The following is a 21883-nucleotide window of genomic DNA, read 5'->3' on the forward strand; positions in this document are numbered from 1 at the left end:
AACTTTGGGTTTTTTTGTTCTTCTTTCTCTAATTGCTTTAGGTGCAAGGTTAGGTTGTTTATTCGAGATGTTTCCTGTTTCTTAAGGTAAGATTGTATTGCTATAAACTTCCCTCTTAAAACTGCTTTTGCTGCATCCCATAGGTTTTGGTTCATCGTGTCTCCATTGTCATTTGTTTCTAGGTATTTTTTATTTCCTCTTTGATTTCTTCAATGATCACTTCGTTATTAAGTAGTGTATAGTTTAGCCTCAATGTGTTTGTATTTTTTACAGATCTTTTCCTGTAATTGATATCTAGTCTCATAGTGTTGTGGATGGATAAGATACTTGATACAATTTCAATTTTCTTAAATTTACCAAGGCTTGATTTGTGACCCAAGATATGATCTATCCTGGAGAATGTTCCATGAGCACTTGAGAAAAATATGTATTCTGTTGTTTTTGGATGGAATGTCCTATAAATATCAATTAAGTCCATCTTGTTTAATTTATCATTTAAAGCTAGTTTTTTCTTATTTATTTTCATTTTAGATGATCTGTCCATTGGTGAAAGTTGGGTGTTAAAGTCCCCTACTATGAATGTGTTACTGTTGATTTTCTCTTTTATGGCTGTTAGTATTTGCCTTATGTATAGAGGTGCTCCTACGTTGGGTGCATAAATATTTACAACTGTTATACTTCTTCTTGGATCCATCCCTTGATCATTATGTAGCATCATTCTTTGTCTCTTCTAATAGTCTTTATCTTAAAGTCTATTTTGGCTGATATGAGGATTGCTATTCCAGCTTTCTTTTGGTTTCCATTTGCATGGAATAACTTTTTCCATCCCCTTACTTTCAGTCTGTTGTGTATTTAGGTCTGAAGTGGGTCTCTTGTAGACAGCATATATATGTGTCTTGTTTTTGTATCCATTCAGCCAATCTGTGTCTTTTGGTGGGAGCATTTAGTCCATTTACATTTAAGGTAATTATCTATATGTATGTTCCTATTCCCATTTTCTAAATTGTTCTGGGTTCGTTATTGTAGGTCTTTTCCTTCTCTTGTGTTTCTTGCCTAGAGAAGTTCCTTTAGCATTTGTTGTAAAGCTGGTTCTGGTGGTGCTGAACTCTCTCAGCTTTTGCTTGTCTGTAAAGGTTTTAATTTCTCCATCAAATCTGAATGAGATCCTTGTTGGGTAGAGTAATCTTAGTTGCAGGTTTTTCTCCTTCATCACTTTAAATATGTCCTGCCAGCCCCTTCTGGCTTTCAGAGTTTCTGCTGAAAGATCAGCTGTTAACCTTATGGGGATTCCCTTGTGTGTTATTTGTTGTTTCTCCCTTGCTGCTTTTAATATGTTTTCCATGTATTTTATTTTTGACAGTTTGATTAATATGTGTCTGGGAGTATTTCTTCTTGGATTTATCCTGTATGGGACTCTCTGTGCTTCCTGGACTTGATTAATTATTTCCTTTCCCATATTAGGGAAGTTTTCAACTATAATCTCTTCAAATATTTTTTCAGTCCCTTTTTTGTTCTCTTCTTCTTCTGCAACCCCTATAATTCGAATGTTGGTGTGTTTAGTGTTGTCCCAGAGGTCTCTGAGACTGTCCTCAGTTCTTTTCATTCTTTTTTCTTTATTCTGCTCTGCAGTAGTTATTTCCACTATTTTATCTTCCAGGTCACTTATCCGTTCTATTGCCTCAGTTATTCTGCTATTGATCCCATCTAGAGTATTTTTCATTTCATTTATTGGGTTGATCATCACTGTTTGTTTCAACTTTAGTTCTTCTAGGTCCTTGTTAAATGTTTCTTGCATTTATTCTATTTCCAAGATTTTGGGTCATGTTTACTATCATTATTCTGAATTCTTTTTCAGGTAGACTGCCTATTTCCTCTTCATTTGTTAGGTCTGGTGGGTTTTTATCTTGCTCCTTCATCTGCTGTGTGTTTTTCTATCTTCTCATTTTGCTTATCTTACTTTATTTGGGGTGTCCTTTTTGCAGGCTGCAGGTTCGTAGTTCCCGTTGTTTTTGTTGTCTGTCCCCAGTGGCTAAAGTTGGTTCAGTGGGTTGTGTATGCTTCCTGGTGGATGGGACTAGTGCCTGTGTTCTGGTGGAGGAGGCTGGATCTTGTCTTTCTGGTGGGCAGGTCCACGTCTGGTGGTGTGTTTTGGGGTGTCTGCGGACTTTTTATGATTTTAGGCAGCCTCTCTGTTAATGGGTGGGGTTGTGTTCCTGTCTTTCTAGTTGTTTGGCATAGAGTGTCTAGCACTGTAGCTTGCTGGTCGTTGAGTGAAGCTGGGTGCTGGTGTTGAGATGGAGATCTCTGGGAGATTTTTGCTGCTTGATATTACGTGGAGCTGGGAGGTCTCTTGTGGACCAGTGTCCTGAAGTTGGCTCTCCCACTTCAGAAGCACAGCACTGATTCCTGGCTGCAGCACCAAGAGCCTTTCATCCACATGACTCAGAATAAAAGGGAGAAAATGAAAGAAAGAAAGAAAGAAAGAAAGAAAGAAAGAAAGAAAGAAAGAAAGAAAGAAAGAAAGAAAGAAAGAAAGAAAGAAAGAAAGAAAGAAGGAAGGAAGGAGGGAGGGAAGAAAGGAAGGAAGGAAAGAAAGAAAGAAAGAAAGAAAGAAAGAAAGAAAGAAGATAAAATTTAAAAAATTATTAAAATAATAAATAATTATTAAGAAAAAAAATTGAAAGAAAACAAAAAAACGGACGGATAGAACCCTAGGACAAATGGTGGAAGCAAAGCTATACAGACAAAATCTCACACAGAAGCATACACATACACACTCACAAAAAGAGGAAAGGGGGGAAAATAATAGATCTTGCTCTCAAAGTCCACCTCCTCAGTTTGGGATGATTCGTTATCTATTCATGTATTTCACAGTTGCAGGGTACATCAAGTTGATTGTGGAGCTTTAATCCGCTGCTTCTGAGGCTGCTGGGAGAGATTTCCCTTTTTCTTATTTGTTCGCACAGTTCCCGGGGATCAGCTTTGGTTTTTGCCCTGCCTCTGCGTGTAGGTCGCTGGAGGGCGTCTCTTTTTCGTTCAGACAGGATGGAGTTAAAGGAGGAGCTGCTTCGGGGACTCTGGCTCACTCAGGCTGTGGGGAAGGAGGGGTATGGATGCAGCGCAAGCCTGCAGCAGCAGAGGCCAGCGGGACGTTTCAGCAGCCTGAGGCGCGCCGTGCATTCTCCCAGGGAAATTGTCCCTGGATCCCGGGACCCTGGCAGTGGCGGGCTGCACAGCCTCCCTGGAAGGGGGGTGTGGATAGTGACCTGTGCTCACACACAGGCCTCTTGGTGGCGGCAGCAGCAGCCTTAGCGTCTTTTAGCCGTGGCTCGCGCCCGTCTCTGGAGCTCCTTTAAGCAGCGCTCTTAATCCCCTCTCCTCGCGCACCAGGAAACAAAGAGGGAAGAAAAATTCTCTTGCCTCTTCGTCAGGTCCAGACTTTTCCCCGGACTCCCTCCCGGCTAGCCATGGTGCACTAACCCCCTGCAGGCTGTGTTCATGCCGCCAAATCCAGTCCTCTGCCTGCACTCCGACCGAGGCCTAAACCTCAGCTCCCAGCCCCGCCTGCCCTGGTGGGTGAGCAGACAAGCCTCTCGGGCTGGTGAGTGCCGGTCGGCACCGATCCTCTGTGAAGTAATCTTTCCGCTTTGCCCTCTGCACCCCTGTTGCTGGGCTCTCCTCCGCGGCTCCGAAGCTTTCCCCCTCCACCACCCACAGTCTCCTCCCGTGAAGAGGCTCCTAGTGTGTGGAAACATTTCCTCTTTCATAGCTCCCTCCCACTGGTGCAGGTCCCATCCGTATTCTTTTGTCTCTGTTTTTTCTTTTGCCCTACCAAGGTACATGGGGACTTTCTTACCTTTTGGGAGGTCTGAGGTCTTATGCCAGCGTTCAGTAGGTGTTCTGTAGGAGGAGTTCCACGTGTAGATGTATTTCTGGTGTATCAGAAAAAGAAGAGGTGGGTGAGCGATCAGCCTCTCCAGCCTCACATGCAGGGCACTATACGAAGGTTCAGCTTTGGTTTCATTCCACTCAGACAAGCAAAGCTGAGACGCATTGAGACAGCTTTGAATCTTCCAGCAGCAGCATTCTATGACATCCTCACAGGCATTTTTCATAAGCAAAAAGATTACATTATGAAACACATGGAGACTTTTTTAGTCCAAAGCCATTTTCAAAGCATTTGTCATGTTTCTGGGGTTCAGTCCTTTTTTTTTTTTTCTTGCCTACAACCACACAGGGACCAATTATACATATTGAGGATAGTTTGACAGAATCAAGGATGAGTTCAGCAGCCTCTTATTTCCTCGAGGTAGCAATGCTTGTTGGTTGATGCAGTTGAGAAAAATGTTGCCATGATCTCTAGGAGTCTTCAAAGCTGCACTACTTCTTGAGAGAAAAATCTGCTAGTGTTGGAGGGTCTCCTGCAGAGGCAGGGGTGGCTGTGGCTCACGGTGGGGACAAGGACACTGGCAGCAGAAGTTCTGGGAAGTACACCTTGGCGTAAGCCCTCCCAGCATCCGCCATTAGCCGCACCAAAGAGCCCAGGTAGGCTCCAGTGATGGGTTGCCTCAGGCCAAACAACCAACAGGAAGGGAACCCCTCCCTTTTCATACTATATTCTTTACTCAGTTCTATGAGTGATCATCATTCTGTCCAGAACAAAGATAAATGAAGATTAATAGTAGGTATATATTGTTACTTATATAAAATAAGAAGAAAGGCACATTTTTGTGGGGTGGGAGGCATTTAGAAAAGTTCAAGGACTTTTCTGGCCCTGTTTTTCTCATGATGTCTTATATCTATTAATCTTGATATGGCACCATGGTTCTTTTCTAGCATTTATCAGTTACATAAAAGGATTTATTACTATAAATAACTGTCAGAAAATAGTATTCTAAATATGTAGACATGTCTTTGTTACATTTGTTATTTGACTAAATTATTTGTGATGCCTAAGTGCCACATTAAAGTCACTTATTGATTAAACTAAAAGAAATCTGCTAAAAGTGAAGCAATGGTAATCTTTATTGTAGTCATACTTATATCAAAGAGTCTGGGAAATAAAGCCTACAGTATATCTTGTTTGGTTTTGTTTTATTTCAGTGATAGGAAATGATGGATTTTATATGATACTGAAAGGCCTAGCTTGACCACGAACACAGATATATAAAAATCTGATTGAAGAAAATGAGTCTACAACCTCTTTCATACCTCAGAGTTTCCACAGCTTTGTTTTCAGTGAAGACTTCAGAAACTCTATACTGGCAGAGACGCACATACCTTCAATGGACCCAATGGCAAGAAAGGAATATTTGCTTTCTCAATAAGCAACAATGTATCATTATTGTAACATTTTATCTCTTCCAGATATTTAAATCTAAATATATCACTCAGTGTGTCCTGAAATATTCAAGATAATACAGCTTTTAAAAATAAGAATTATACTGTTAACACAACTTGAAATGTGTTTAAAACAATTTAATGAGGGATACCTTCCAAAGCATATTGCCCACTGGCTGGTGTTTTGTGGTATGTTTGACTACTGAGACAAGGCCAATGTAGTTGGATGACTGAATATAGAAGGAGGGTTATTTTGAGATAAGGGAGAGGGAACATGTGATTTGAGAAAGGGAACACAAAGGACAGATCATGAAGGGCCTTTTAAATCAAGTTAAGAATGTATGTTTATGTTGTTTATCTCAAGGACAATGCTAAGGTAATCAAGGTGTTGATTCTGTTACAATCAGAAAGTCTCGCTTGAAGAAAATTCTTTGCCTATATGTGTTTCAAAACTATCAGCTGGTACAAAAAAATAAAGTTTAATATCTTTCTGGATGTCTAGATACCCCACATGAGGGTCAGGTCTGGTTCAACTAGAATTGTGGCTAAAAAAGCCAATTTTGGATTTAGGGTGGTCAAGATGTTCAGAGGAGAAAAGAGCCAAAGAAACAATTAAAACCAAATTATTTAGCACCATGGATTGAAGTCAGGAAAACTTAGAATATTTTCAGATTCAAGAAGAATGAATATGGATAAAGCCAATAAAAACAAACAAGGATAAAAAATGAGTCAAGAACATAAAAGTATATTGTTGATCACACATGAATGGGTAATGTTTCTAATCTATCTCGATAGGGATAGAAAAGAACACACTCACCACTCAGTGGCCACATACCATGTAACCAATACATTTTCAATCTTCTTTAGAAAAAAATACCACCTCTGGCAGAGCAGCTATAATTAGGGCTATTTCTTTGTTGACTTTATAGTAATCCACTCCAATCTTTTAGGATCTAGTTGTTTGCTTTTAAGGACAAAACTCATGAATTAAATGAGAATAAGATGGGACTACCACCTCTGAATCCTGAATTAAGTGTATGAGGGCAGCACTAATCTCTGTCATTCTACCTGGGATGTAGTATTATTTTTGTTCCAGCCTTACTGATGTATAATTTACAAATAAAATTTGTATATATTTAAGTTATACATCTTAATATTTTGATATATGTATACATTGTGAAATGATCACCACAATCTAATTAACATATCCTTCATATCACATAGTTAGATTTTTGTATGTTTGTGGTGAGAACACTTAAAATGTATTCTCCTAGCAAAGTTCAAGTACACAACACAGCGTTGTTGACTATAGTCACCATGCTACACATTAGATCTCTAAGACTTACTCGTCTTGCATACTGGAAACTTTGCACCCTTTGACCGATATCTCTCCATTTTCCCCACACCTGACCCCTTGTCACCAACATTCTACTCTATTCTTCAATGAGTTTGACTATTTTAGATTACACATATAAGTGAGATCGTATAATATTTGTCTTTGTATGTTAGGCTTATTTCACTTAGCATAATGTCCTCCAGGTTCATTTGTGTTGTCACAAATGGTAGGATTTCCTTCTCTTTCAGACTGAATAATATCCTATTGTTTGTTTGTATATCATATCTTCTATCTCCATTTATCCATGGATAAACATGTAGGTTGTTTCCATATCTTGGTTATTGTGAATAATGATGCAATAAACATGGAAATGTAGATATCTCTTCAATATCCTGTTCTCATTTCTTTAGATGACTACACAGAATTGGTATTGCTGAATCATATGGTAGTTAGTTCTGTTTTTAATTTTTTGGGGGAGGGTAGCTCCATACTGTTTTCATAATGGCTGTACCAATTTACATGTCCACCAACAGTGTACAAGGATCACCTTTCCACCACATCTTCTCCAACGTTTATCTTTTCTTTTCGATAATAACCATTATAACTGGTGTAAGGTGATATCTCATTGTGGCTTTGATTTTCATTTCCTTGATGATTAGCGATGTTGAGCACCTTTTCATGCACCTGTTGGTCAGTTTTATGTCTTCCTTTGAGAAATGTCTATTTAGGTCCTTTTCCCATTTTTAAAATTGGGTTATTTGTGCAATTTCTGCATGTGGTTATCTGGTTTTCCAAGCACTATTTATTAAAGAGATTATTTTTCCCTATTGAGTTTTCTTGGCACCTTTGTCAAATATATGTTGACTGTATGTGATGGCATTTATTTCTGAACTCTCTTTTCTGTTCCATTAGTATGTCTATTTTTATGCTAACACCATACTGTTTTGATTACTATATCTTTGTAGTATATTTTGAAATCAAGACCTGTGATGCATCTACCTTTGTTCTTTATTCTCAGGTTTGCTTTGGCAATTCAGGATCTTTTGTGGTTCCATACAAATTTTAGGATTGCTTTATTTCTGTGAAAAATGCCATTGGAGTTTTGATAGGGATTACATTGGGTTTGGATTATATGGCTTTGGATAGTACAGACATATTAATAATATTAATTGCTCCAATCCATGAACATGGGATATCTTTCCATTTGTTTGTATCTTCTTCAATTTCTTTCATAAAAATCTTGCAGTTTTCATGATACAGATATTTCAATTACTTGGTTGAAACATTTAATTATTTATATTTTATATTTTTGATGCTATTGTGAATGGGATACTTTATTTCTTTTGCAGAAGTTTTGTTGGTATACAGAAATGCCACTGATTTCTGTATGTTGATTTTATATCCTGAAACTTTATTTAATTCATTGATTATTTCCAACAGCTTTTTGGATTTTCTGCATATAAGGTCACATCACCTGCAAATAATAAAAATTTTACTGTGTCCTTTCTGATTTGTCTTGACTATATCTAACTAGGACTTCCAGTACTATGTTGAAAAATAGTGGTGACAGTTGCACCCTTGTCTTTTTGCTGATCTTAGAAAAAAGCTTTTGATCTTTCACTGTTGAGTAGGATGATAGTTATGTCTTTGTGGTATATGGCCTTTCTTATGTTGAGGCATGTTCCTTCTATACCCAATTTGTTGAAGGTTTTATCAAGAAAGGCTGTTATATTTTGTCAGATTTTTTTTTCTGTATATATTGAGATGATTATGTGATTTTTATTCTTTCATTCTGTGAATGTGGTGTATCGCATTTATTGATTGCATATGTTGAACCATCCTTGCATCCCAGGGATAAACCCCACATGGTCATGGTATATAATTCTTTTAATATGTTGTTGAATTTGAGTTGGTAGCATGTACATTTTAACTATATTAATTTTTCCTATCTATGAACACAGAAGGTCTCCATTTATCTGTGTTTAATTTATTCATTAATGTTTTATAGTTTTCAGAATATATGTCTTTCACCTATTTGGTTAAATTTATTCCTAAGTATTTTATTGTTTTTGTTGTTCTTGTAAATGGGATTCTTTTCTCAATTTCTTTTTTGTGTAGTTTGTTCTTGTGTATAGAAAAACCACTGACTTTGCATGTTGATTTTATATTCTGCAACTTTACTGGATTTATTTATTATTTCTAACATTTTCTTTGTGGAGTTTTTGGGGTTTTTTACACATAAGATCATGTCATGTGCAAACAGGTAATTTTACTTCTTCCTTCTGATTTGGATATCTTTTCTTTCTTTCTTTCCTTCTTCTGCTTCTCCTTCTTTTCCTCCTTCTTTTTGTACACTTGCTCTGTCTAGAATTTCAGTATTATTTTGAAAAGAAGTGGAAAGAGTGGGCATCCCTGCCTTGTGCTGGATCTTAGAGGAAAAGCTTTTAGGTATTACCACATCAATTATGACATTTATTGTGGGTTTTTAAAAATTGTATTCCAACACTCTATTTTTATTTGTGGATAGTTATTAAACTGTTACTTTTGTGAGGGATGAGGGCTGGGTCAGAACTTCTAATCTTCCATCTTGCTGATGTCTGTGATATTGTTTTTGTTTACTATCTTGCCTAAGGTGGAGGAGGGTAGGGAGAGAGCAATTTCAGAGGCCTCCACTTGATCTTCCTTTCTGATTGTTTTTACTACAAAGGCCTAGAAACCAGTGTGGGGCCTCCATCAAGTATCCATTCAAATTACATGTTTAAAATCCATGGAAATTGCCATGAGGTGGGTCTATGAACCCAGTAGAGCTACTGTGAACCAGACATGGGACAAACTCAATTTTTTTTAATGCATTCATATATTTTCTCACTGAAAAGTGGCAATTATACTTTATGTCCTAGGTTTTAAAGTCTCTATCTCAAATTTCAGGGTTCAGTAGAATATTTGCTGTGGTTGTAAGTGCAAAGTTATTTGGAGCTATGGTATCCTTATAATTACTGAGTCCAATCCTCAACTTTTCTGACTTCCAACTATAGGAAATTTTCTTTATATGCTGCCATGGAGTTCTTGAATTACATCACTTTAAGCTGATGACTGATTTTCCTTAAACTTTCATTGTTTCTCCCCATTGTATTGATATTGTTATTGTATGACAAGATTGTATATTGTTATTCTTTTTTATAGTTAATACTCATTCTCCAACACCTGCCTCAAAGGTCTGAGATACTGTAGCTTTCTGAGCATTCTCTTCTGACAATACCCCATGCCTGTTCAGCACCATTAAAAGTTTTATCACTGCCACAGCATGCCAGGAGCTATCAGTGCTGCAGTGATGCATTTTTATTGCAAGCTGGATGATAACAAGTTCACAGCTCTAAATCATTTGCTTCCCTAGTTCTGATAGAATATTTTGAAAAAATAATAGACATAAAAACAGACAATCTTGTTAACTGTCGGCAACTCTAGGGCTTTTGTTCTTAAGTCTACTGAAGGACAAGTATGTGATTATTGCCTACAGTTTATTTTGGATTGCTAAAAACATAAATTATCCTTGTTGAATCTGTCCCCTATAGGAAATGTGTTACATTTTAAGACATGCTACTCTTTGTCTAATTTTATTACCTGACTTTTCTGTGTATTTATTTTAAAAATAAAACATTAAATATTATTAACGCTTAGGAGAGTTTTTGTGGTTTTTCACAAAGGGTTATGTTTTATTTTTCCGCCATCTATTTGGCTTCTTTGCCATTATTTGCTTTTTTATTGTGTTGTATCAGAGAATCAAACTACAAAGAAGGAAAAAAAAGTAATACCATCTTCATTCTTCAATTTAACCCTCTAATAAATTTTGTAAATATGTGGGTATTATCTGAACATAATGAAAATAAAGTGAAAAACATACAGTCTAAGGATCAAATACATTTTTCATGAGATGCAAATATCTGCTATATTTACTCCCTGCTACAGATGTAAACTGGACTAAAAAACTTGGTGCAGTACAAATAGCAAGAAGTTTTGTTTTTGCTTTTCTTGATATTGATTTATATATTAAAGCAAAATGTTTTTATTACAGTGTTTTATATAAGGAAAAGAGAGAAAAATTATTCATTCCTTTACAAGATCATCAACAATGATTCTAACGAGTCTTAAAATCTTTAATTCATTTTTTAATTAGCCTCACAATTTTTCAAAGAACCAATCATAAAGAAAATCAAATTTCTTTAGAGTCAGCTCAGTATGGTATGGTATATGCTAACACACAAAAACACATACACACACACACTGTATTTTGTACTTTATACTGTATTTTGTACTTTATATACTCCTATATTTGATATATTATATATTTTACTATGCTGCTACCTTTTATTAAAATGTATTTTTTACATGATAACATTTAACAACATTATACAAGCAATTTTAAGTGGAAGTTCTTCAATAATTATTAAGATAACTTTATAGCTTATTAGTAGAAGTTTTCTTTGAAAATAAACATTTGAAGCCATGTGGAAAGAAAATTATTTGATAAATTTATATTGAACAATTTGGACTCAGTAGGGTGAATTTATAAAATATCTTTATCATTTTTTTTAATACCAAAGCTTTCAAACAAGCTATGTAGTATTATTATTCCATGTTCCCTGGATGAAATCTCAGTCAGATCCTAGTTATTAACAAGTAGCTTAATCTTTTTAGGTATTAAAAATTTCAGTCAAAAAAAAAATTCCAGTCCTGTCTTCATATCAAAATTTCAAATTCTCATGCTTGACAGCACAGCTTGTGCCTTATTGTGCCATAATTCTGCAGTGGGAAAAGGAGTTCACATCAGTTTATTACCCTTTTCTTACTCTGCATCCTCTTCTGTTCACTTGCTGTTCTTTCTTGCTCTTCTCAGAGGATCAGGAAGGAAGGGAGGGTGGATATTAGAGGTAAAATTTTATGCTTACCTTCTGTGATTTGGCTCCAAATGCAATCTTTTATATTGTCCTTCCTTCCGTAACTCCCTTGAATGGTATTGTCTCCTGTAGTGTGTTATTTAATACTACACCTTTTGTCCCTGGTTTCATGCAGTGGATACCATGGAAGTCTTTCTTTTGGATCAGCTCACCCCTTCTGGCAGATCTCCAGGTTTACTCCCTTTCCAGACAGTTCCACACTAGTTAACTTTTGTCAGTCCACCTGGCTGATGGGAGACGGAGAGCCACACACTTACTCTATCAATGTCCTGTCTCCTTGTTACTGAACTCAGGTTTGGCTGCTCACCAATCAAAAAACCAATACTCAAGAGACAGGTTTTGGTAGAAATTAAAGATTGCTTTATTCAGAGTTCCAGCAACCTGGGGCAAGGTAGTTCCGTGTCCCAGACCAACTCCGAAGAGTCTGCTCAGCCATGACTGTTTTTAAAGTATCTCAGTGACTCATCAAGGTAGGAGGTTGTGTTCTGCATCATTTTCCATTTATGCAGACTGGCTGACTCCTCATGATCTTTCTTCAGATCTTATCTTGCCCTCGTTGTCTGACTGCAGGATTGTGAAGTGGGCTTCTGGGAGTAGAGAGCTAGTTATTCTTTAACTACTTAATTCTACATTCTTACTTCTTTCAATCTAGGAAAAGAATCTACAGGTTAGCAAGGCATCTTGTGCATTCAGTGGAGCATTGGTCAGGAGTTAGGTTAAATTACCTAGTGATCTCATTCCTATAATTAAGTTCTTTTAAAGTCAGAGGGGAAAAATGTAGGCAGACAGGAAATGGGGAAAAGAGATTCTTTCAATCCTCACTTTGAGCTTTGGGGAAAGGGGAAGAAGAAGAAGGAAAATGACTGTAGGACGCTGGCAACCCTCACTAAACAGACCTCTCTCAATCTTTTCCATCAATTGCCTGACCTCAGCTTATAGTCTCTTGAGATGGAAAATGAGCTAAAGTTTGCAAAACCAATTTTATAATCTCTAAATCACTATGCAAGCAAGCCCTGGAAATTTTAATTTCTAAAACTCTGAAGCAACAGGAAAAGTCACTTTTACAGTAGGAAAACTACACAGAGCACTCTGTTACATAAATATCTATATATCAATCTATCTAATCTTTATATATATATATATACATATATGTATATATATTTTATTTTATATCATTTAAATTTATATAAATGTAAGTTTAACATCTTGGAGTAATTGGAAAAATTGCACTTAATATTCTATGTGTTATGGGTATAACACATCCCATGTAATGTATGCATCCAATGATATAGCTTATATATGTAATACATCTATATGTATGTAATAGGATGTTGTTTGTATACATATAGAATACACATAACACATAGAATGTAACAGATTATATATATTATTTGTTCCCATGCTAAATATTACATATAATTTTATTTATTTTTGAAACCACCTAATTTGGGAAAAATTGTGATATTGAAATATACCTCTTTAAACTTGGGTTTTGCCACACAAAAAATAAGTTTCAACAAGCTACCTTTAGAAAGAAATTTCTTCTTTTTAGTGTGTGTGTGTGTGTGTGTGTGTGTGTGTGTGTGTGTGATGCTACAGAATCAGTTAAATTGACTAGCTTAATAAAATACTTACTATGTAAGAATTTGTGTGTGTGTGTGTTAAGTGCTGTGGTGGGTATACAATATAACCTTGAAATGACTAGAGGTATCAATTTTGAATTTGTCTACATAGAAATGTGATATTAAATCCATAAAACTATAAATAAAGTCTGAGAAAAACAGTATTAAAAAGAAAGCTGAACTCAAGGAGCAAATCTTGAGTAAATTCCACATTTGGGAAAAAGGAAAGTAGTCACCAAAGAGCAAAGGTGAGGAACTAGAATAGTGACAGCAAGAAGAAAATTTCCCCAAAGGTAAGGTGATTAAATAGTTACTGATACTTTGGGGCCCTTCCTTTTACAATGAGAGCTTTGCATGAAACCCTTTTTTTGCCTGGTTGTATCTTGTGAACCATTGTAAGTATGTGTTATATGACTTGATAACATCCTAGACTGGAGAAAACATATTTCCTTTGAGCAATATAATATAAAGTTAAAATCTTTAACCTGAGAATTTTTTTTGTATTTTACTTTATCAAGTTAGCTCATTAACTTTAAAAATAAAACATGATAGACTTAACTAATTGCTCGTTATCCTTTAGCAGATTGGATCCTTTGTTGCCTTGATGTTTCTTACAAAATTAGTATTTCACAATAATAAAAATAATAAAACATAAAATATGTATTCTTTTCCATCCTCCTGCTCTTGTAAATATTGAGACAATTTTATGCTATTCATGTCTCTTACAGATTTGGCCTTTTGTTTTTGAATTTTGGTAAGCACATCTCCAAACAGGCATAAAAAATCAACACACACACACACACACACACACACACACACACACTATTATTTGACAACATTTCGATGGAGGCAGGGCGTCACTGAAATAAAACGTAAAAAATGCTCCTTGTCCTTAATAGGGGACCAGAACTAACTCTTGTTACAAAAATGGGGAAGACAGTCCAGAATTAGATGATTAGGTGGGAGCTGGTCCTGACAAGGTGAACTATGACATTTGGAGAAGAGCAAGTTCATTGTGGGTTAGAACGGCCATGGAGTTAAGAGAAGGCACTGTCCCCTTATTTTATAGAATTCTATAGACTATAGCATACACTGAAGAAGTGGTGAGCTATGTTTGTGCCCTGTCCACACTGTGTGACCATGATAGCCCCATTTTTTTTTTTTTTTTTTTTTTGCGGTACGCGGGCCTCTCACTGTTGTGGCCTCTCCCGTTGCGGAGCACAGGCTCCGGACGCGCAGGCTCAGTGGCCATGGCTCACGGGTCCAGCCGCTCGGCGGCATGTGGGATTTTCCCGGACCGGGGCACGAACCCGTGTCCCCTGCATCGGCAGGCAGACTCTCAACCACTGCGCCTCCAGGGAAGCCCATGATAGCCCCATTTTTGTTTTGTTTTCTTTTGTTTTTTTGCGGTATGCGGGCCTCTCACTGTTGTGGCCTCTCCCGTTGCGGAGCACAGGCTCCAGACACGCAGGCTCAGCGGCCATGGCTCACGGGCCCAGCCGCTCCGCGACATGTGGAATCCTCCCGGACCGGGGCACGAGACCGTGTCCCCTGCATCGGCAGGCGGACTCCCAACCACTGCGCCACCAGGGAAGCCCAATAGCCCCATTTTTAAGAGCACAAGTGATGTGCTCTTTAAGAGCACAAGGAGTCAGAGCATACACTTTATAGCTATAGAAACATGAGCAACTTACTAAGACTCTAAGCTGCAGGTCCCTTATCTGTAAAAACTGAGCTAGTAGCAGTACCCACCTCATTCATCATTGTTTGTATTAAATGAGACAGATTATATAAAACAGAACAATGCCTAACATATTGTGAGAGCTCAATTTTTACCTACTGTTATTATTGTTGACGATGTTTTTGTTTTTCATTCCATCCCTTCTACCAATTTTTACTTTCAGGCTCTTATTATTTTTGGTCAATATGTTATGATCACCTCCTATCCTTGTATATAATATACAGACTTCCTCAGTTCATCCTCCACATTGTCACTACAATGACTTTTGTAAAAGTCAAATGTGATTATGTAGCTCCCTTGCATAAAATGCTTTACTTATTTCTAGTTCCTTACAAGATAAAATTTAAATTTCTCTGCATTGTTTTCAGGGCCCTCCATGAATGAGCTCATCTCTCCAGTGCATGCTTTTTGTTAGCCAGGCAAGACTACATATAGTTCACTGCATGTTTATGTTTTCTCCATGTCTCTACACATCTTGTTTTCTGCATCTGAAGGTGACAAGCTCCTTTGGGGATTCTTGGAAGTCTCTCATGCATTCTCAAGAAACTAATTAAGCTTCATTTCCTCTGACTAAAGTCTCTCAATCTCCCCTGTGCCCTCATATATTTAGTATATTCCCTTAGGTTGTGCTGTTAGTTTTTGTCATGTGACTTACTTTTTTGTTTGTTTGTTTTTAGTTTCTATTTTCATTTGACTATAAACTCATTGAAGTTTATTCTTCCTTATCACACCCCCTGTTCATAGGTATAGTGATTAGTGTGATATATAGGTCATTTAAAATAAAGGCATTTTAGATAGCATGACTAAAAGAATGGACAAGTGAAAGAATGGAAATATCCCAAGGAGGAAAAACAATGTGGACAGGAAGAGGTAGTATGGACAGTGAGGAAATGCTCTGGTACACAGGACAGAGAAGGCAGTTATTGGTCACTTAAGCAGGTTCAGGTAAGTGGTTTGATTTTAGGCTAGTTGGAAGATTTCATCTTTGATGAAAGCATAGTAAGGAACTATACCAGTCACTTGAAGAGAGCACTAACTTCATGAATTTTAGAAAGATGAATCTGGCAGTTTGTGTTATACTCTTGTGTCTTTTGATTACTGTTGTTTTCAAGAGACTTGATGCATGCCTACAGAAAGCTAGTCTTTGTAAACTTTTGAGCACATTTAATATTTTCATGTCAGAGCCAATGGACTTCTCTGCGTATTTAACTACTTTGCTGTACGTCAAAGGATGTACTTTTAAAATTAAACTTTTCCTCTTATTCCAAGGAATGTCTTAATAAATTTTTCACTAAAAATAAACAACCTAACTAATATACACTTGATATTCATAAAACCTAAGATTTCTGGTGAAGTAACCCCTTTGTAGTAGCTTTTGCTACTATTCCACAACACATTTTTTAGTAAAAAAAAATTGATATTTCCAAGAAACAATCAAGTCATTTTTGGAGGTTCCATGAATTCTTTGCTTGAATATGAAAAAGACAATTCTATGTTTTAAATACCTACCAGGCTTTTTTTCCCCAAAAGCAAGGGAGTACTATGATATGGTCTACATATGAAAAAGTCATTTTGGCTGTCATACGTAGAATGGAGTGGATCTGGGTATGTGGTTCTGGAGGCAAAACAGAGAAATCAGTGAGGAAGTTCTGGTAATTAAGTACATTAATAACGTTATTTGCCTAGACAGTGTTGCTTTAGTAGATGCTATAGACATAGATGGCCTTGGGATACATTCTGGATGTAGAATTGACAGGACTTGCTTATGGATTACAAATGAAGGGGGAATTAAAGAGAGGATTCAATGATCATTTCTAAAATTTTGGATAGAGAGAATTGGTGGAGGATAACACAACTTACTGGGATTGGGAAGACAGGTAGAAGAGGATTTGGGAAAGAACTAATTTGGTCAGTTTTGAGATTTTGAGATGCCAATTATGTATACAAGTGGATGGTTATGTTAACAACTTGTAATATGAGTCTAGATCTTAAGAGTATCATTTTGTTTCAGTAGTTACCTTTAGTTGCTCAGTAGTAGTCAATTGTATGAATATACTACAACTTATTCATCCATTATTCTGTTTCTAGACATCTCAGTTATTTCCAAAGCAATGAACATTCATGTGCTAGCATTTTTTTGTGATAAATGTTATTTTTCTTGGATAAATATCTAGGAATGAGGTTATTGGTTCATAGAGAAGATACATTTAACTTTTTATGAAATTCCTAAATATTTGTCTAAAGAAGTTGTAACATAAAAAGTATAGTATAACAAATAATATTGTTATTGTTAAATATAAGGCCTAACATGTTATTTATTCATAATACCAAGTTCAATGAAGGGGGCAATAAGAATGGATAACATATAGAGAAGTGAAATGAAGGGGGCAATAAGAATGGATAACATATAGAGACGTAACTTAGACCTTTGAGGATGATATGGGTTTTTATTTGAAATATTTTTAAATGACAAGACTCGTCTCTAGGATCACAAGCTCACCTAGAGCTCAGAGGAAACATGGGTTTGGCATTTATCACTTGAGTCCTAGAAACTGAGAAAAGCTACAGGGAGAGGCTGAATAAGGAGAGTCTGGAATTTCAAAAGGGAGTCTGGAATTTTATATAAAAAATTCCAGGACATTTCCACCCCCTCTACAATTACTGGAGAAGGGAACAAACCTGTATGTGAGAATGTTACTCATGGAAAATGCTGGTTTAATTATGATAATTTGTATGTTAATAAAAGTGTGTAACATTAAAAAATAAATTAAAATATAGGTTTTAAAATGATGTTGTTATTGTTAAATATAAGACCTAATATTTTGTTGTTTATATTGCTAAATATAACTTGAAAAATATAATATATGGATTGGCTTGATTACAGTGCTAGATGAGACTACGAAGTATACTTAACAGTACAGTCATAAGCTTGATGATGATGATGATCAGAAAGATGATAATAATAGCAGCTGTTATTTAATGAGTATTTGCTATGTACTTGCACTAAGTTAAGACTAAGTTAAAACTTTTATAGAGTATTTCAGATAATCTTAACAAAAACATTATGAGGTATATAATTTTGTCTCTGAGAAATGTAACACTTTAATTATTTGTCACATAGCTGGTAAACACCAAATTAGACCAAAGTAGAACCCAACCTTGTTGATTTTTAAAGCCCACACTTTTAATGACCAAAACTTCCTGTCTTTCTAAGCAAACACTGATTTCTTGAATGAAATTTTAAAATAAAATAACTAGAAATAGCATTTAGAGCAGACTTTAAAATCAGAGTTCCAGGTCACTGAGTGACAAATATGTACACATATGATGACAAACAGGAATTATGAAATACGAGCAAGTAGAAATGTTGTTTCTTTGTCCTGTGCTACCGTGGCTGAAAATGCTGCCATCAAGGACTTGGCTAAAGTTAGACTATTAACTTTTGGACATCTAAATAAATTCACTAGCCCCAGAAACTGGCATCACTTAAGTGCTAAGAAACCAGAAAAATATATATATCTTAGTTGATATATGAATATTCACTTTTAGCAGACATTTTTATGTGATACTAGATCTTTAATATTATGATTGTAAGTTAATGACAAGCCATTATGGTGATTCAAACGACCATGCTTAGTTGTACTGGGCTAATTTACCACAATTTTATCTTTCATTTTGCCACCACTGGTGTGTATAGCAGCACAGACCTACATCATAAGATAAGTAGTGTAGCATAGATTTTTTTTTTTAACATCTTTATTGGGGTATAATTGCTTTACAATGGTGTGTTAGTTTCTGCTTTATAACAAAGTGAATCAGTTATACATATACATATGTTCCCATATCTCTTCCCTCTTTCGTCTCCCTCCCTCGCACCCTCCCTATCCCACCCCTCCAGGCTGTCACAAAGCACCGAGCCAATATCCCTGTGCCATGCGGCTGCTTCCCACTAGCTATCTACCTTACTACGTTTGTTAGTGTGTATATGTCCATGACTCTCTCTCGCCCTGTCACAGCTCACCCTTCCCCCTCCCCATAACCTCAAGTCCGTTCTCTAGGCGGTCTGCTTCTTTATTCCTGCCTTACCCCTAGGTTCTTCATGACATTTTTTTTTCTTAAATTCCATATATATATGTTAGCATACGATATTTGTCTTTTTCTTTCTGACTTACTTCACTCTCTATGACAGACTCTAGGTCTATCCACCTCATTACAAATAGCTCAATTTCGTTTCTTTTTATGGCTGAGTAATATTCCATTGTATATATGTGCCACATCTTCTTTATCCATTCATCCGATGATGGGCACTTAGGTTGTTTCCATCTCTGGGCTATTGTAAATAGAGCTGCAATGAACATTTTGGTACATGACTCTTTTTGAATTTCGGTTTTCTCATGGTATATGCCCAGTAGTGGGATTGCTGGGTCATATGGTAGTTCTATTTGTAGTTTTTTAAGGAACCTCCATATTGTTCTCCATAGTGGCTCTATCAATTTACATTCCCACCAACAGTGCAAGAGAGTCCCCTTTTCTCCAAACCCTCTCCAGCATTTATTGTTTGTTGATTTTTTGATGATGGTCATTCTGACTGGTGTGAGGTGATACCTCATTGTAGTTCTGATTTGCATTTCTCTAATGATTAGTGATGTTGAGGATCTTTCAATGTGTTTTTGGCTATGGGTATGTTTTCTTTGGAGAAATGTTTATTTAAATATTCTGCCCATTTTTGATTAGGTGGTATTTTTTTTGATATTGAGCTGCATGAGCTGTTTGTGTATTTTGGAGATTAATCCCTTGTCAGTTGCTTTGATGGCAAATATTTTTTCCCATTCTGAGGGTTGTCTTTTGTTCATGGTTTCCTTTGCTGTGCAAAAGCTTTTAAGTTTCATTAGGTCCAATTTGTTTATTTTTGTTTTTATTTCCCTTTCTCTAAGAGGTGTGTCAAAAAGGGTCTTGCTGTGATTTATGTCATAGAGTGTTCTGCCTATGTTTTCCTCTAAGAGTTTTATAGTGTCTGGCCTTACATTTATGTCTTTAATCTATTTTGAGTTTATTTTTGTGTGCAGTATTAGAGAGTGTTCTAATTTCATTCTTTTACATGTAGCTGTCCAGTTTTCCCAGCACCACTTATTGAAAAGGCTGTCTTTTCTCCATTGTACATTCTTGCCTCCTTTATCAAAGATAAGCTGACCATATGTCCATGGGTTTATCTCTGTGCTTTCTTCCTGTTCCATTGATCATATTTCTGTTTTTGTGCCAGTACCATACTGTCTTGATTACTGTAGCTTTGTAGTATAGTCTAAAGTCAGGGACCCTGATTCCTCCAGCTCTGTTTTTCTTTCTCAAGAGTGCTTTAGCTATTTGGGATCTTTTGTGTTTCCATACAAATAGTGAAATGTTTTGTTCTAGTTCTCTGAAAAATGCCAGTGGTAGTTTGATAAGGACTGCATTGAATCTGTAGATTGCTTTGGGTAGTAGAGTCATTTTCAGAATGTTGATTCTTCCAATCCAAGGGCATGGTATATCTCTTCATCTGTTTGTATCATCTTTAATTTCTTTCATCAGTGTCTTAGAGCTTTCTGCATGCAGGGCTTTCTTCTCCCTAGGTAGGTTTATTCCTAGGTATTTTATTCTATTTTTTGCAATGGTAAATGGGAGTGTTTCCTTAATTTCACTTTCAGAATTTTCATCATTAGTGTATAGGAATGCAAGAGATTTCCATGCATTAATTTTGTAACCTGCTACTCTACCAAATTCATTGATCAGCTCTTGTAGTTTTCTGGTAGCATCTTTAGGATTCTCTATGTATAGTATCATGTCATCTGCAAACAATGACAGCTTTACTTCTTCTCTTCTGATTTGGATTCCTTTTATTTCTTTTTCTTCTCTGATTGCTGTGGCTAAAACTTCCAAAACTATGTTGAATAATAATGGTGACAGTGGGCAACCTTGTCCTTTTCCTGATCATGGAGGAAATGGTTTCACTTTTTCACCATTGAGAACTATGTTGGCTGTGGTTTTGTCATATATGGCCTTCATTATGTTGAGATAAGTTCCCTCTATGCTTACTTTCTGGAGGGTTTTTTATCATAAATGGTAGAGAAATCTTAGATGTAGTTATATTATGTTCACAAACAGGAACATTCAATATTTTAAGATGACAGGTCTCCCAAAATGATGTATAACTTTCATGCAATTCCAATGAAAAAAATCCAATTTGTTTGTGGAACTAGACAAGGTGATTCTAAAAATTATACAAAAGAGCAAAATGCTAAGCCTAGGGTAGATAATCCTGAAGAAGACTCTTGGAAAAAGGATACTTGTCCTACCAGATATCAAGACTTAAAATAAAGCTATATAATCAATATAGTGCTTTTATAGCCATAAAGTGGCTCATAGATGACATACTGACAGCCAGAGTCCAAAACTTAGGTGCACATATATTAGCACTCATGTGAAACAGTGTCATGAAGAGCAGTGGGGAAAGTGGTGGGATGATTCATGAATATGAGCTAAGGTAAATAGTTATCTACATGGATAGAAAGGATAAAACTACATGTTTATTTCCCATCACACATAAAAAGTAATTTGAGATCACAAGCTTATTTGTGAAAGGAATAAGCTCAAATATTTTAGAAGATGCTATGACAGAATTTCTTCATGATGTCATGATAGCAAAAACTTAATTATCTTTTTAAATAAGACACTGATCGAAGTAAACTATAATAATATATATTTTTTTAATCAAGAACATTTTATTCATCTCTTGATACCCTAAGTAAGTGGAAAGACAAGGCATACATTGGGAGAAGATATTTTCAACATACATAAGAGGCAAAAGATTAATATCTGGAATATATAATGATCCACAGGTCTAAAAGGAAAATAT

General features: G+C 36.2%; 1 protein-coding gene across 1 annotated transcript in view; it reads left to right on the forward strand.

The window, feature by feature from the left end:
- Nucleotides 1-21883, forward strand: part of CNBD1 (cyclic nucleotide binding domain containing 1) — a 368568-nt gene that overhangs the window by 281290 nt on the left and 65395 nt on the right. Inside the window, 1 exon segment of the mRNA XM_060035261.1 lies at nt 5104-5297. Within this exon segment, the coding sequence (XP_059891244.1) occupies nt 5104-5297 (194 nt within the window).

Source organism: Delphinus delphis, chromosome 17, assembly GCF_949987515.2.
Source record: "Delphinus delphis chromosome 17, mDelDel1.2, whole genome shotgun sequence".
Classification (NCBI taxonomy): Eukaryota; Metazoa; Chordata; class Mammalia; order Artiodactyla; family Delphinidae; genus Delphinus; species Delphinus delphis.